Raw genomic sequence first — 17,744 nt, forward strand, 5'->3', positions numbered from 1 at the left:
ACTTGCATTCTTTATTCAACAGCTGTATATAGGGTGCTCCTCAGTGTAGCACATATCATCTTCCCACCTGCTTAAGTACTGGGTACTCTAGCCCTTCCCTAATCAACATGGTCCACAGCAGATTCTAAGAATTCCATGGGGCCCTGCCTTCCCCTGAACCTTGGAAATAAAGACCCATCACATGGCACCTTTGTAACAAATCCCAGTACCCATCTCCCACTTCAGGTTCTAAGACTTCCTGGACCCTCTGGGAAGTCACAGCCTGATCGGTACCTCGGACAGTTCCACTATATCCACTGGGGAGCAGCATATACCTGTTGGATTGTTCTGTAAGCAGGCTGGGGTCCTTCATCCTTAACCTCTTCCTCTGGTCCTGAGAACACTATTTCTTCTTCCTCCTCCTCACTTTCTTCAGAACAGGAATCAAATGCATCAGCATAATATTCTTCAGCCACAAGCGGGTCTTCCGGGATGTCTGAAATAAAGAATAAACAGCAATCGAGTCCTACCAGTCATTAAAATCGTAACAAATCTAGGATCTCCTATATTTTCCCAGAGATGTATATTATGTTTGTGCTGATAAAGCTCTCAGGAGGGTAGAGCTGAATCTTAGCTTCCTGAAATCTAGCTTCTGGTTGAATGTAATAAATACTCAGCAAAATTAAACCCATAAAGGAAAGGAGGAATGACTCTACCAGCAACCATATTTTGAAGGTGGAAGAATAAAGCCATGAAACAAGAAGAAATGATCTCTTGGAGGCATAAATCTTTATTACAAAGGAGGGGATGTAGGAGCAGAAGCAGGATGAGATGCCTTGCCTGCAGGGCTCTCTTACACACCCACACAAAACTTCTGCAGAGGCAGCTGGAGTAGAACTATGACAGCACTCTTCCTGGGAATTTCTTTTTTAAAGAATAAGTGGTGAGACCAGGTAAGATGCATAGGCTATACAGGAATGGCATTTTGGCAAGCTGGGGAAAACATTACGGTTCTTTTTTAATAGGCTATGAAGGCTTTTGAAATGGCGTTCACTCTGGGACCCTGCTTACTTACATCTATATGTGGCATTTATTGTTTTTAAAAAGGAAGGATCACTCACTTAAGTTGATGCCAAGAAGTGACTACCTAAGTTACATGATGAAATGTTATTACTAACTAAAAATATAATCGGTGTTTATAATGGTTTCAACCAAGAAAGGCCAAGACTGGATCACAAAAAAACAGTGATATCAACTCCAATTTACTAATGAAGGCCTAGAAATAGGGAAATGTCCTTGGGGAAAGGAGCAAATTACAGAGTGACACCCCACCATATTAAAACCATGGGCATTTTAGGCTCTGCACCATTGTCTGGTTTATAAACAAAATAATTCTTCTAAATAAATTCTTCTAAATCATAACAAACAGCACTGTTTTTCAACCCTCTGTTGCTACTCTGTGTTTCTTGGGGGGGGAATATGGAATTTGGCGTCAGAGAATCAGGTTGGAATCCGGCTCTACTGCCTCTTACAGGAGAACCTAGACAAGGTATTTGAACTTATTGAGCTCCAATTTCTCCAGTAAAACTGGCATAAGGGTAACCTTGCAGGGTAGCTGGGAAGATTCAGTAATATGATTCTTATGAAACCACTGTATACAGGGAAGCTTTATAAAATGTTCACTCAATTTCCACATCTGTAAAAATGGACTTTTCATTAAGTGATTCCAGAATCCTCTGGAAGTAGGATACTTAGTAGAGGTAGAGTTCCCTGATAGTCTGACAGCGGGGTACTTTAAAATCTTCGCTAACTATGGTTTCCCATAAAACACAAGAGGCCAGTGCCATGACCTCAAAATTAACTCAAAATACAAAAATCACATATATTAAAAAACTGTCTTTGCCAATTCCTTAGGAAGGGGCACACTGGGGCTCCCATACTTCTGGTAACTCCAACACAGACTGTTTTCCCTTTAGATCACTGGTTTTCTGTTGAGCAGCAAATGAAATAGATTATTTGTATATGGGAGCCATGTTTTATAAAAATCCTGACTCAACTCACACTCAGAATGGCTTGAGGAGTAGATGAAGCATATATGAAATATATGAGCAAGATAAGTATATGAAAACTAATAGCTCCCAAGTAGATAATTCAAGTCTCTAGTTTTGTCCTCAAGTAGGGGCATTTCTCACTGAATGGAATGGTGGACAGGACCACACGACTTCCCATCTCTGTTCCTCCCCCTCCACCTCTCCCTCCATCTCTGCATCTCTTTCACAGACTTGTCCACTCTGTCTTCTTCTTCCCACCTCCTCCTATTTCCTCTCCCTCTCCCCCCAGAGGCTCTCTGTCTCTTTGACAGTTATTCGTTCATTTATTTATTCCTATTTTTCTCTTTCTTTCCCTCTATTCCTCATCTCCTCCACGTTAGGCCAGAATATTTGCTTTCAAATTTGACTGTGACACAATAAGAAGTATCATTTACATTGTTTCCCAGTACCCAGAAATGTGCTTATATTTGTGTATGAACATAAATATATTTGTAGTTGAAATGAAAGTTTCATGCATCCAGATTTACCCTTACTAAATATGACAATTCTGGTCTTTCACGTTCTATTCAAGAAAACTGTTTTAAATGCTAGTTGCAACTTGTTGATTTCTCACCACACAATTTGAAAAACACTGGTTTAGAATGCTGGCTTTGGAATCAAAAAAGAGCTGCATTTAAATCAAGGCTCTAATATCAGCTCTATACCAGCTCTATTCCTGCCCTTCAGCTTTCTCATCTGTAAAATGGAGATGATAATGCCCATCTCTTAGAATTGTTGAGAACATTAAATAGTATAACGGATGCAAAGCACCATGCACGTTATGTACCCAGTAAATGTCATTACTAACATTTACCGTAAAACTCTGTACACGTTTTGCCTGTAATACACAACACCAGGAAGAAACAGAAATATTGGACAATCACAAATATATACACAAAATAGAATCACTTCTCAAAATCCATACTGTACCCAACTCAAATGGGTAATAAGGCAAAAGGCCAAATCCCACAGCCAAATGGTTCTCTTGATAAATACTGAGCCCCACCTCCCATAACATGACTCCTTGTGTACAGAGTCTTGGTTTTAGAGGAAAGATTCCCTCTCTTGCCAAGGATCCCCTCCCAGGAAGGAGAGGAAGGAAAGAAATGGTAAGGAGGAAAGTGCCCTCCTGCCACTTGTCCCTAAGTCATAAAGCAGACGGGGATGAATTCATCTCCAGTATTTCTTAAACGAGCACCACTATCTTGGTACAGCTCAGAAAAGAGATCATTTCCAAAAGGAAAAGTCAAAAGAAATGTAAGTCTGCTCAAACTGTGTTTGTCAAGCTGTGTGTTTTTCTTATGCGGGCCCAATTTGAAGCTTGTTAGGCTAAGGCTCATTTCTCCTGTCACTGAGGGAAAATGGTCTGTGATAAATAGCTTTAATTTCCTCACACCCTGAAGTCAGCCTCATAGCAGATGCACTGGAGCGGCATTCCAGATCTCTACTAGGCTGGGTGGGCAGCGACAATGTGTTTATGAAGGAATCCAGTTGTGGCTGCCTGAACTTGGGCACAGTTGTTACAGATCTGTGCTGGAGAAAAAGAGAAGCAATCACCCTGTTCCATGAAAAGGAGGCTCTTTGCCAGACCCTTCAATTAAGACCCTAATAAATCCCCTTCTCTAAGACTTAAGTGAATATCAGGACCACCTGCAGGGCCTGTTAAAACACAGATCACTAGGCCCCACCCACTTGCTGATTCAGTAGGTCTGGGGTGAGGCCTGAAAATGTGCATTTTGAACAGGTTGCCAGGGGATGCTGGGGATGCTGGTCTGGGGCACAACATCCAAACTGTTGCTATAGGATGTGACTAATTCAAATAAAAGTACTATCATGTATTATTATATAGAAGCACTATAATAGAATATGGAAGACTACATCTTCCAACCTTATATGTTATAGACCAAAAAAATGAAGACATAAGCTTTACTTTAGAAGAGTTCAAATTGTTGTACCATTAGCTGTCACGATCTCTGTGGAGTTGTAGGGCACTCTTCTCATTTTTACTGATGGAGAAGAACAAAGCTGTGAGTGAGCAGTCCAAAGTTAAAGCACTTTACAGTTTGCAAAAGCACATTCACATCCATTATCCCATTTAATCATTGCAACAGTTATTCAAGTTAGACCAGGACATTTTTATCATTTTTTTGGATAATGAAAGTGAAGCTCAGGCAGGCTAATAACCAATTGAAAGTCACAGAGCTGTATGCAGGGTGGACACTAGACCAGAACACAAATAACCTGAATCCTATCTTTTTTTCACCGAATTGGTGCTATTTCATGGTTAGCTAGGAACGTTCGTCTTCGTTAGTAAAACCACGTCATGGATAAAAGGTGTGATTGTCTTCCCCCATCACTCTGAAAGATGTTGGACAAGGGATAGGCTTTCCACTTAGGAGACGGGAAAACTGAAACACTTAGTCATCCTGGTAAAGTGTCTGAAAGGAGCTGGGAATATTGAATGCCAAGGGCTCTCCCTCAGACTCAGCCCAGCTGTCACTACCCTCAACCTCAGATGTGCTCAAACTGGAGTGTAAACTCGGATTGCGTGGAGGCCTGTTAAAACAGATTCCTGGCCCCATGCCCAGTGTTTCAGATTAAAAAACTGGTGGTCTGGGCGGGGGTTTGGGGGGAGTGGCAAGAAGTCTACATGATGCTGCTGCCGCATCTTGGAGAACCATTGCTCTACCTTACAGGACCTTCAAGGAGAAAGTGACACACAGGTGTAATTGTTGAATGAGAATTTCCCTGATACTTCATATATTATTGTACCAGCCCTTTAAACTTCTCAAATGATCAGAAAAATGCACTAAAGAATTTATTTTTTATTTTTTAAGAATTTTTTTATTTTTATTTATTTATTTATTTATTTATTTATTTATTTATTTATCTATTTATTTATTTATTTATTTTTTTAATTTTTTAATATATGAAATTTACTGTCAAATTGGTTTCCATACAACACCCAGTGCTCATCCCAAAAGGTGCCCTCCTCAATACCCATCACCCACCCTGCCCTCCCTCCCACCCCCCATCAACCCTCAGTTTGTTCTCAGTTTTTAACAGTCTCTTATGCTTTGGCTCTCTCCCACTCTAACCTCTTTTTTTTTTTTTTCCTTCCCCTCCCCCATGGGTTTCTGTTACGTTTCTCAGGATCCACATAAGAGTGAAACCATATGGTATCTGTCCTTCTCTGTATGGCTTATTTCACTTAGCATCACACTCTCCAGTTCCATCCACGTTGCTACAAAAGGCCATATTTCATTTTTTCTCATTGCCACGTAGTATTCCATTGTGTATATAAACCACAATTTCTTTATCCATTCATCAGTTGATGGACATTTAGGCTCTTTCCATAATTTGGCTATTGTTGAGAGTGCCGCTATAAACATTGGGGTACAAGTGCCCCTATGCATCAGTACTCCTGTATCCCTTGGATAAATTCCTAGCAGTGCTATTGCTGGGTCATAGGGTAGGTCTATTTTTAATTTTCTGAGGAACCTCCACACTGCTTTCCAGAGCGGCTGCACCAATTTGCATTCCCACCAACAGTGCAAGAGGGTTCCCATTTCTCCACATCCTCTCCAGCATCTATAGTCTCCTGATTTCTTCATTTTGGTCACTCTGACTGGCGTGAGGTGGTATCTGAGTGTGGTTTTGATTTGTATTTCCCTGATAAGGAGCGACGTTGAACATCTTTTCATGTACCTGTTGGCCATCCGGATGTCTTCTTTAGAGAAGTGTCTATTCATGTTTTCTGCCCATTTCTTCACTGGGTTATTTGTTTTTCGGGTGTGGAGTTTGATGAGCTCTTTATAGATTTTGGATACTAGCCCTTTGTCCGATATGTCATTTGCAAATATCTTTTCCCATTCCGTTGGTTGCCTTTTAGTTTTGTTGGTTGTTTCCTTTGCTGTGCAGAAGCTTTTTATCTTCATAAGGTCCCAGTAATTCACTTTTGCTTTTAATTCCCTTGCCTTTGGGGATGTGCCGAGTAAGAGATTGCTACGGCTGAGGTCAGAGAGGTCTTTTCCTGCTTTCTCCTCTAAGGTTTTGATGGTTTCCTGTCTCACATTCAGGTCCTTTATCCATTTTGAGTTTATTTTTGTGACTGGTGTGAGAAAGTGGTCTAGTTTCAACCTTCTGCATGTTGCTGTCCAGTTCTCCCAGCACCATTTGTTAAAGAGACTGTCTTTTTTCCATTGGATGTTCTTTCCTGCTTTGTCAAAGATGAGTTGGCCATACGTTTGTGGGTCTAGTTCTGGGGTTTCTATTCTATTCCATTGGTCTATGTGTCTGTTTTTGTGCCAATACCATGCTGTCTTGATGATGACAGCTTTGTAGTAGAGGCTAAAGTCTGGGATTGTGATGCCTCCTGCTTTGGTCTTCTTCTTCAAAATTACTTTGGCTATTGGGGGCCTTTTGTGGTTCCATATGAATTTTAGGATTGCTTGTTCTAGTTTCGAGAAGAATGCTGGTGCAATTTTGATTGGGATTGCATTGAATGTGTAGATAGCTTTGGGTAGTATTGACATTTTGACAATATTTATTCTTCCAATCCATGAGCAGGGAATGTCTTTCCATTTCTTTATATCTTCTTCAATTACCTGCATAAGCTTTCTATAGTTTTCAGCATACAGATCTTTTACATCTTTGGTTAGATTTATTCCTAGGTATTTTATGCTTCTTGGTGCCACTGTGAATGGGATCAGTTTCTTCATTTGTCTTTCTGTTGCTTCATTGTTAGTGTATAAGAATGCAACTGATTTCTGCACATTGATTTTGTATCCTGCAACTTTGCTTAATTCATGTATCAGTTCTAGCAGACTTTTGGTGGAGTCTATCGGATTTTCCATGTATAATATCATGTCATCTGCAAAAAGCGAAAGCTTGACTTCATCTTTGCCAATTTTGATGCCTTTGATTTCCTTTTGTTGTCTGATTGCTGATGCTAGAACTTCCAGCACTATATTAAACAACAGCGGTGAGAGTGGGCATCCCTGTCGTGTTCCTGATCTCAGGGAAAAAGCTCTCAGTTTTTCCCCGTTGAGGATGATGTTAGCTGTGGGCTTTTCATAAATGGCCTTTATGATCTTTAAGTATGTTCCTTCTATCCCGACTTTCTCAAGGGTTTTTATTAAGAAAGGGTGCTGGATTTTGTCAAAGGCCTTTTCTGCATCGATTGACAGGATCATATGGTTCTTCTCTTTTTTTTTGTTAATGTGATGTATCACGTTGATCGATTTGCGAATGTTGAACCAGCCCTGCATCCCAGGAATGAATCCCACTTGATCATGGTGAATAATTCTTTTTATATGTTGTTGAATTCGATTTGCTAGTATCTTATTGAGAATTTTTGCATCCATATTCATCAGAGATATTGGCCTGTAGTTCTCTTTTTTTACTGGGTCTCTGTCTGGTTTAGGAATCAAAGTAATACTGGCTTCATAGAATGAGTCTGGAAGTTTTCCTTCCCTTTCTATTTCTTGGAATAGCTTGAGAAGGATAGGTATTATCTCTGCTTTAAACGTCTGGTAGAACTCCCCTGGGAAGCCATCTGGTCCTGGACTCTTATTTGTTGGGAGATTTTTGATAACCGACTCAATTTCTTCGCTGGTTATGGGTCTGTTCAAGCTTTCTATTTCCTCCTGATTGAGTTTTGGAAGAGTGTGGGTGTTTAGGGATTTGTCCATTTCTTCCAGGTTGTCCAATTTGTTGGCATATAATTTTTCATAGTATTCCCTGATAATTGTTTGTATCTCTGAGGGATTGGTTGTAATCATTCCATTTTCATTCATGATTTTATCTATTTGGGCCATCTCCCTTTTCTTTTTGAGAAGCCTGGCTAGAGGTTTGTCAATTTTGTTTATTTTTTCAAAAAACCAACTCTTGGTTTCGTTGATCTGCTCTACCGTTTTTTTAGATTCTATATTGTTTATTTCTGCTCTGATCTTTATTATTTCTCTTCTTCTGCTGGGTTTAGGCTGCCTTTGCTGTTCTGCTTCTATTTCCTTTAGGTGTGCTGTTAGATTTTGTATTTGGGATTTTTCTTGTTTCTTGAGATAGGCCTGGATTGCAATGTATTTTCCTCTCAGGACTGCCTTCGCTGCGTCCCAAAGCGTTTGGATTGTTGTATTTTCATTTTCGTTTGTTTCCATATATTTTTTAATTTCTTCTCTAATTTCCTGGTTGACCCACTCATTTGTTAGTAGGGTGTTCTTTAACCTCCATGCTTTTGGAGGTTTTCCAGACTTTTTCCTGTGGTTGATTTCAAGCTTCATAGCATTGTGGTCTGAAAGTAGGCATGGTATAATTTCAATTCTTGTAAACTTATGAAGGGCTGTTTTGTGACCCAGTATATGATCTATCTTGGAGAATGTTCCATGTGCACTCGAGAAGAAAGTATATTCTGTTGCTTTGGGATGCAGAGTTCTAAATATATCTGTCGAGTCCATCTGATCCAATGTATCATTCAGGGCCCTTGTTTCTTTATTGACTGTGTGTCTAGATGATCTATCCCTTTCTGTAAGTGGGGTGTTAAAGTCCCCTGCAATGACCACATTCTTATCAATAAGGTTGCTTATGTTTATGAGTAATTGTTTTATATATCTGGGGGCTCCGGTATTCGGCGCATAGACGTTTATAATTGTTAGCTCTTCCTGATGGATAGACCCTGTGATTATTATATAATGCCCTTCTTCATCTCTTGTTACAGCCTTTAATTTAAAGTCTAGTTTGTCTGATATAAGTATGGCTACTCCAGCTTTCTTTTGGCTTCCAGTAGCATGATAAATAGTTCTCCATCCCCTCACTCTCAATCTAAAGGTGTCCTCAGATCTAAAATGAGTCTCTTGTAGACAGCAAATAGATGGGTCTTGTTTTTTTATCCATTCTGATACCCTATGTCTTTTAGTTGGCGCATTTAATCCATTTACATTCAGTGTTATTTTAGAAAGATACGGGTTTAGAGTCATTGTGATGTCTGTATGTTTTATGCTTGTAGTGATGTCTCTGGTACTTTGTCTCACAGGATCCCCCTTAGGATCTCTTGTAGGGCTGGTTTTGTGGTGACAAATTCCTTCAGTTTTTGTTTGTTTGGGAAGACCTTTATCTCTCCTTCTATTCTAAATGACAGACTTGCTGGATAAAGGATTCTCGGCTGCATATTTTTTCTGTTTAGCACACTGTAGATATCGTGCCAAGCCTTTCTGGCCTGCCAAGTTTCAAAGGAGAGATCAGTCACGAGTCTTATAGGTCTCCCTTTATATGTGAGGGCATGTTTATCCCTTGCTGCTTTCAGAATTTTCTCTTTATCCTTGTATTTTGCCAGTTTCACTATGATATGTCGTGCAGAAGATCGATTCAAGTTACGTCTGAAGGGAGTTCTCTGTGCCTCTTGGATTTCAATGCCTTTTTCCTTCCCCAGTTCAGGGAAGTTCTCAGCTATAATTTCTTCAAGTACCCCTTCAGCACCTTTCCCTCTCTCTTCCTCCTCTGGGATACCAATTATGCGTATATTATTTCTTTTTAGTGTATCACTTAGTTCTCTAATTTTCCCCTCATACTCCTGGATTTTTTTATCTCTCTTTCTTTCAGCTTCCTCTTTCTCCATAACTTTATCTTCTAGTTCACCTATTCTCTCCTCTGCCTCTTCAAGCCGAGCCGTCGTGGTTTCCATTTTGTTTTGCGTTTCGTTTAAAGCGTTTTTCAGCTCCTCGTGACTGGTCCTTAGTCCCTTGATCTCTGTGGCAAGAGATTCTCTGCTGTCCTGTATACTGTTTTCAAGCCCAGCAATTAACTTTATGACTATTATTCTAAATTCACTTTCTGTTATATTATTTAAATCCTTTTTGATCAGTTCATTCGCTGTTGTTATTTCCTGGAGATTCTTCTGAGGGGAATTCTTCCGTTTGGTCATTTTGGATAGTCCCTGGAGTGGTGAGGACCTGCAGGGCACTTCCCCTGTGCTGTGGTGTATAACTGGAGTTGGTGGGCGGGGCCGCAGTCCGACCTGATGTCTGCCCCCAGCCCACCACTGGGGCCACAGTCAGACTGGTGTGTGCCTTCTCTTCCCCTCTCCTAGGGGGGGGGATTCACTGTGGGGTGGCGTGGCCCGTCTGGGCTACTTGCACACTGCCAGGCTTGTGTTGCTGGGGATCTGGTGTATTAGCTGGGGTGGGTAGGCAAGGTGCACGGGGGCTGGAGGGGCAGGCTTAGCTCGCTTCTCCTTAGGTGATCCACTTCAGGAGGGGCCCTGTGGCAGCGGGAGGGAGTCAGATCCGCTGCCGGAGGTTTGGCTCCGCAGAAGCACAGAGTTGGGTGTTTGCGTGGAGCGAGCAAGTTCCCTGGCAGGAACTGGTTCCCTTTGGGATTTTGGCTGGGGGATGGGCGGGGGAGATGGCGCTGGCGAGCGCCTTTGTTCCCTGCCAAGCTGAGCTCTGCCGTCCGGGGGCTCAGCAGCTCTCCCTCCCTTTGTCCTCCAGCCTTCCCGCTTTCTGAGCAGAGCTGTTAACTTATGACCTCCCAGACACGAAGTCGCGCTTGCTGTCGGAACACAGTCCGTCCGGCCCCTCCGCTTTTGCCAGCCAGATTCGGGGGCTCTGCTTGGCCGGCAGGCTGCCCCTCCGCCCCGGCTCCCTCCCGCCAGTCCGTGGAGCGCACACGGCCTGGCCGCCCTTCCTACCCTCTTCCATGGGCCTCTCGTCTGCGCTTGGCTCCAGAGACTCCGTTCTGCTAATCCTCTGGCGGTTTTCTGGGTTATTTAGGCAGGTGTAGGTGGAATCTAAGTGATCAGCAGGACGCGCGGTGAGCCCAGCGTCCTCTTACGCCGCCATCTTCTGGAACCTCCCTTTTTAAGAATTTTTTTAAAAGAAGTAATAACATAAGAACTTTGCCTAAAGTCAAAGCCTCATTTCCTTTAGAGGAACTTAGTGATGTGGAAGGAATACCTCAACCTGTGCACCTACCACCACGCTGAATGATTCTAACCATCTGTACGTCTTGAGTAAATGCATGTCATGAGTTTAGCACAATGGTTCTCAAACGGTGTTACCCAGAAGAGCAGCAACAACATCACCTGGGATATTACTAGAAAAGCAAATTCTCAGGCTTCCCAGACTTGCTGAATCAGAAACTGAAGGAAGTGTCCAGCAATCTGCATTTTAATAACCCCTCCAGGGGGATCCTGATGCAAGCCTAAATTTGAGAACCGCTAATTTTGCACAATGACTGGCACTTTCTGCTCAAATAAAAATAGCTTCTACAGATATCCCCAGTTGATAAGCTCTTGGGAGGCAGGAGCCAAGACGGTCCTGTTCCCCATGATTTCTCAAACCCATGGCTCAAAGCAGACACTCCAGGATGCTCTGGTTTCTCTTCAGATCTATAAATCTTTTGCCTTTTCAAAGCAGACACTCCAAACTCAAAGCTTGCTGTCCAACAAATGAATGCCTACACCTCTAAGAGATAAGCACTTTCAAATTTCATGCAAAGAATTTCCTAATCTTTGTTTTGGGGAAGGGCAGGAAAAGGGCAGTGGGGGACATAAAGATTTTTTCCTCCAATAGTGTCAGAACTGATTGGTGACCAAGTGACCTGTGACTTGGGAAATCCAACAGATTCACTCACCACTTTTCTGCCCCTTCTCCTAGGAAGTCAACAATACCCGCAAGGTATTTTTTTTTTAAACAATTTTTTTCCAATGTTTTTATTTACTTTTGAGAAGAGAGAGACAGAGCATGAGTGGGAGATGGGTAGAGAGAAAGAGGGAGGCACAGAATCGGAAGCAGGCTCCAGGCTCTGAGCTGTCAGCACAGAGCCCCACGTGGGGCTTGAACTCACAAGCTGTGAGATCATGACCTGAGCTGAAGTTGGAAGCCCAACCAACTGAGCCACCCAGGCGCCCCTCCACAAGATATTTTTAAAATGGTTCTCATTATGCCTACCATCTCAGGGAAAGCATCTCCTTCTAAAGAGAGGATGTTCTCTATGTCAGCTGTGGTGGGGCAGCTGGGGGTGAGGAGGGGATCTCGTGGCAGGCAGCTGCCCAGACATGCCCTTCTTTATTTTTCCTTTCTTTCCTAGTTTTCTGAAGTGGGCAATGGCTTTATCTTGAGCCAGAAAATATTGAACAAAAGCTATAATAAGAACAAACTGATCTATTGTTAGATCTTGATGTGGCCTCTAAAGACCACATTCTCACATTACAAACTGGAAGCAGCGGTGCTCAGAATGACAATAGTTATTATTATACTGACAAGGCAGTTCTCCAGATTTCTTATTTTCCTAAATATGGCACTTGTGGGTGTGAAAAAGATCGCCTTAATCCATTTTTTTAATGAAAACATTTTAAATAAAAACATCATCTTCTCATATGGCGGAGAAACCTATGATTAATATGCCACAACATTCCCAAAACTACTGGGTGAGAGAATGCCTTGAGAAGGCACTTAGATGCAGACACTGTCTCTGCTGAGCTGCCTCAGTTTCCCCAGGGAGCTCTATCTTGTGTAAGGTGCAGGCAAATTGGCATGAAAAAACCCACAGAAATTGAAGCCCAAGTTAACTGGTGATGTCTGCTGCTTCTGAGAGATTAAGAGGATAAAATGTAGGGTCAGGCTGAGGTTCAAATCTGGTCTCTGCTGCTTATTGGCTCTGTGACCTTGGGCAGCTGATGTCACTTCTCTGGTGGTTTTTCCCATTTGTATGTGGGTGTAGTGAATACTACTGACGTGCCACCCAAACCTCCTTACCAGGCGCACCCCAAAATATAACGGACACACTCATCCAGCTGCTGTGAGCGCTGGCTGCTGTGTTAGTCTCTGCTGGGGCTACCGCAACAAAATCCCACAGACCGGGGACTAAAACAACATTTACTCTCATCGTTCTGGAGGCTGGAAGTTCGAGATCCAGCTGTTGGCAGGTTTGGTTTCTCCTTGGCTTGTGGGGGGTTGACTCTCTAGCACTGGTTTTTCAGGGTCCTAATCTCTGATCTCCTCTTCTGATAAAGACACCAGTCAGATAGGATTAAAGCCCACCCTAACAGCCTCATTTTAAGTTAATCACGTCCTTAAAGGCCCCATCTCCAAATACAGTCACATTATGAGTTACTGTGGGTTAGGGTTCAAAATATGAATTTTAGGGGAATATAATTCAGCCCATAACAATTGCTAACAGGGCACAAATGCCCTTCTCCAGAAAATTGCTCTCAGATCAAAGAATTTCCTTATCAAAGAGGTTATGTGTTCCCTCCACCCTGGAGCAAAGTCCTGGCCAACGACTTAATGACTCAAGTGGACCTGGCCCCCTCGTATCCCTCATGCTCCAGAGCTTTCTGTGGGTCTAGATATACCCTCCCCCTGAAACCAAGAGCTCTCCCTCAATAAAACACATACACCAGAATAACCATTTCAGGCTCTGCATCTAAGGAGCCCAATCAAAGACTTGGGGGTATTATAATAATACCTTAACCCATAGCTGTAACATACAATTCTATACAAGGTGGGTGATGTTGTGCAATGATGTAAACACTTCTTAAAGGAAAATAGTCAGATGCCAGCAAGGTCACATTCTTTTATGTTATACACTTATTCCCTCAGACTTTCTACAAACAATACCTATGGACACTGCTAAAGTGAGTCATTTGTCAGATATAAATTATATCTCAGTCACATTTTTTATCTGTTGAGGTCTAATATACTTGCCCTGCTCAAAGTTTTCTTTTCTTTTCTTTTTAAAGTTTATTTTTATTTATTTTTTGAAAGAAGGAGAGAGAGAGTGGGCACATGAGTGGAGGAAGGGCAGAGAGAGAGAATCCCAGGCAGGCTCTGCACTGCCAATGCAGAGCCTGATGCAGGGCTCGAACCCACAAACCATAAGATCATGATCTGAGCCAGATCAAGAGTCAGATGCTTAACTGTCTGAGCCACCCAGGCAGCCCTCAAAGCTTTCTTAAAATGCTCTATCTAGCACAGTGTCTAGAACGTAGTAAGTGCTTAATAAATGACCATTACTATTCCCTTAGCAGGTAGAGAATGTTTGTTTTCTTCACAGTTTTCATACCAAATATAAGTACCTATCATTCTAATTTTAGTAAACGTGCTGCTGAAGCAGGCACCCAGCTGTAAGCATTTAGAAAAATACCTGACGAGAGTGCAGGGAAAGACAATATGATCCCTCTGCCAGAGACAAGAAGAGGACTTTGGCCTTACTCCAGAAAAGGGGTTGGGAAGGAGAGGAGGGGTCAGAGCCAGCAAGCTGGTGGCACATCAAACACTTGGTGTAGTAGGCGAGAGACCGGGTTTGCTGTGTGAATCAAAAGGTGCCAAAGGAGGCCACCAGCCTCAGAACATGAGATGGAGGTGGACGGAGCCTGCCCATCAATTACAAAGAGAGCTCTGGACAAGCTTCTGTTTGAGTCAAGCTTCCCAAATCTTGGGACAGGGCATCCAAACTGATGTCTGGGTTACCTCATCCTTGGTACGTCAAAGAAGCACTCATGTATAAAGGGTCAACAGCAGAGCTACAGCAAACTCCCCAGGTAGAGGCGACGTGTCTTTCAGGGAGACAGCTGGACTCCACCATGGCTGAGTCCCCAGCCTTTCATTCTCCCAGCAGCTAATAAAGGTACTAGGTCTGTCACCCTTGGACATATCTTCCCTTGCACTGTTAGAAGAAAAAAACTGGCTCGGAAACCTTGCTGTTTTAGAAAAGGCATTTTGCCAATTTCTAAACTTCAACATATACTGGGTTTATTTTTCCTTTTCAATTTTTAAAAGCCATCCCTCCCTGCACTGTGAACCATGAAACAGGTTTTCAGGGTTATTCAGTGAGTCATCAGCGGGGCCAAGTTCTCAGGGTGTCCTAGTTCCCATCAGCAGCCATTAAGATTGCTCATGGGAGCTCAGAAGTCCTGGAGGGGGAAGGGTACACTCGGAAAATAATTTTCCATGTGAATCATCCCCTTTTATGGATACCACGGGTCCCTGCTGGAGGGCCTGGAGAGGCTGTTACTCCATATTCCAAATGCTGCTGCATCTCTATTTCATTACAAAGAGCCCCCTTCTGGGCCTGTGGGAAGCAACTGCAATTTTCAACCACCATAGTGTTTAGTGGGGCTGGAGGCTTACAGCAGCACATTTGCTAAGGAACATTTTGAAACAATGTTCAGTCCAGGGAAAGATATGGACATCCCCCAGTGAAATGAACACACTCATACTCCAAAGCAGAAATGAACACTCCAGATAATGTCTTAACACACAGCTTTTGCAATCACCTCCAATCTTAACACAGGATGCCACAAATTCTGCCTAATGCACTCACTACCATGTCTCTCTTCCCCATCTGTCTCCCCCACTGCCAATAAAATGGAGTATGAAATCTTCAGCTTGGCAGTCCAGGCCTTCTATCACCTGGGTGTACTCTCTTTCCCAGACCTGTCTTCTCTTACCAATGAATTCCGTAGCTCTCAGTTAAAGGTATGCACCAAAAGGGATTCTGATTGGGTAGTCCTGGGCTGGGTCCAGGCAGTTTTATTTTTCTGATGCTTTCCAGATGGTTCTCTCATGTACCTTTAGATCAGGACCTTGGCTTTTGTGACCTGGACTCTACATTTTCTCCTGAACTCACTCGTGCTTTCTAACCTCATTCCTTTCAAGAGCTCTCCTTCCAGAACTGCCTTGTCCAATATGGTAGCCACCATGCACAAGTGGTTATTAAAATTAAAATTAATTACAATGAAATAAAATGACAAATTCAATTCCTTAGTCACACTGGCCACATCTCAAGCACTTGAAAGCCATCTGTGACAAGATCATAGAACATTTCCATCATCACTGACAGTCTCACCAGACAGTGCTGTTCTAGAGTGTCCTCCTTTATATGTCTAGCTATGCTGGACTACAGCCTCCAGTTTGGATTTGCCTAGACTTCTTTGAAACCCTGGGATGTGGGTCACTTCACCTTTCTGACCTTTTGTTCCTCCTCTGGCCAGCACACCCTCCACCACCACCAATCCTGATCCCTGCAAACAAGAAGGTACAACTACAGGCCCAGAGGTTTTCTGACTCTCAGTCCTGGACTTAACAGGGAAGAGGCAGTGACTTGATCCCACCCTAATGCTGGGCCTCCTCTGCATGTGCCCAGAGCCACTTCAAAGAACCTATCAAATCAAACCTCATCTAGCGGATGCCTTTTCCACCTTCTTTTATATAGGACCAACAAGTAGAGTTTTTCCACCCATTTTTAAAGTTTTTATTTAAATTCTAGTTAGTTAACATACAGAATCATACTAGTTTCAGGTATGCAATATGGTGATTCAATACCTCCATACAAATGGAATGTAGAATTTTCATAGATATTCATCTCCCTCCCTTCACCCCAGAGAAAGGTGGCTCATGGACCTCCTAGATCCCCAAAGTAGACAATGTGTTTTACTGCATAGCAGGTATCACATCTACTTTATTAATCAGATCACTAACTGTAAGTGGAACTAAAGCTCAATTACAAACAATATGTTTATAGTCTTGGGGACATGGCAGTTGCTTGGTTTTATGTCTTTTTGATGTTCTCTTCTCTCACACGATAAGCTATAGGTTAGTATTAATAGTGTGACCTATTCTAAAATAAAGTTTCAAAACTAAGGCTAAAATTAGTCTTGTTGATTAGCTTAGCCGGCAGCATCACACATGAGGCTGTGAAAAAATTTTCTTAGCCAAAATGCATATTCATGACCCTTTTTGTAAGGAGAGCTAAATTAGGTACAGTACAGTGCCTTTCTTATATATAGGACTGCAGGTTCTGCTATGAGGAGTTCTTTGGGTGACATCTGTTTGAGTGTACAAAAGCCTCCTCCCCCCCCCACCCCCCACACACATGACAGAAATAAAGTCCCATGATCCATTTGGAAATAGGTCTCCCTCAAGGTCTAAAGTGTGTGCTTTTATTCTACATGCCAATGTGATTCTCCCTTAGGCAAAACTATAACATTTCTCTGAACTTGTTTTTCTAGTTTAGAAAGCAAAAGTCAAAATAAGTAGGTAAGTTTGTCTTTCCTCCACCAGATTCAGAGAAATAAATACAGGCCAGAGAATCTACCCTCTCAAGGAGAAATATAGGGAGACTGAACAGAGACTCTGAAGGAGTTGGTACTCCCTGGGCCTTAGGGGTCTCATCTGTAAACAGGGGACAGTAATAATTCAGCACCCTAAAAGTTGGACACTGAACTAGATGATTTCAGGCTGTTTTCCTGCTCTAAGGTTTGCAAATGTAAGACATGGAAGAATCAACGAGATCAGCATGTATATGAATCCTCTGGAGCACCTGACGAAATATGAATTCTGACTAGTAGGTCTGAAGTGGGGCCTGGGAGTCTGCAATTCTGACATGCTTGGGGTGATGGAGATGCAGTTGGTCCACGAACCACAATTGGAGTAGCAAGAGATTCGACCACAGCTTTCTGCTCCTGGTCACCAAGTGTCTGTCAAGAAGTGAGATTACAACTAAGATTTTCATGAAGCTGAAGAATTTAAAGTGCTATCACAAGGAAGTGTCTGCCTGTGTCTTATTTTTCTTTGGCTATATTTCCTCATTAAACAGAAGCTCAGTTGCGTGGAATGCATTTAGCAATTTGTTTGTTGGCAGAAACAACACCTTGTGAGCCAAATAGGATTTCCTCTC

At 42.5% G+C, this 17,744-nt stretch overlaps 1 protein-coding gene across 14 annotated transcripts in view; it reads right to left on the bottom strand.

The window, feature by feature from the left end:
• The window catches only part of NEK11 (NIMA related kinase 11), a 291,065-nt gene that overhangs the window by 116,484 nt on the left and 156,837 nt on the right, over window positions 1-17,744 (bottom strand). For all 14 annotated transcript variants that reach the window (XM_042998267.1, XM_042998263.1, XM_007087384.3 and 11 more), the window contains one exon: window positions 315-475. In XM_042998267.1, coding sequence (XP_042854201.1) covers window positions 315-475 — 161 coding nt within the window. The remainder of the gene's footprint in view (window positions 1-314; window positions 476-17,744) is intronic.

Source organism: Panthera tigris, chromosome C2 (genome assembly GCF_018350195.1).
Source record: "Panthera tigris isolate Pti1 chromosome C2, P.tigris_Pti1_mat1.1, whole genome shotgun sequence".
Classification (NCBI taxonomy): domain Eukaryota; kingdom Metazoa; phylum Chordata; class Mammalia; order Carnivora; family Felidae; genus Panthera; species Panthera tigris.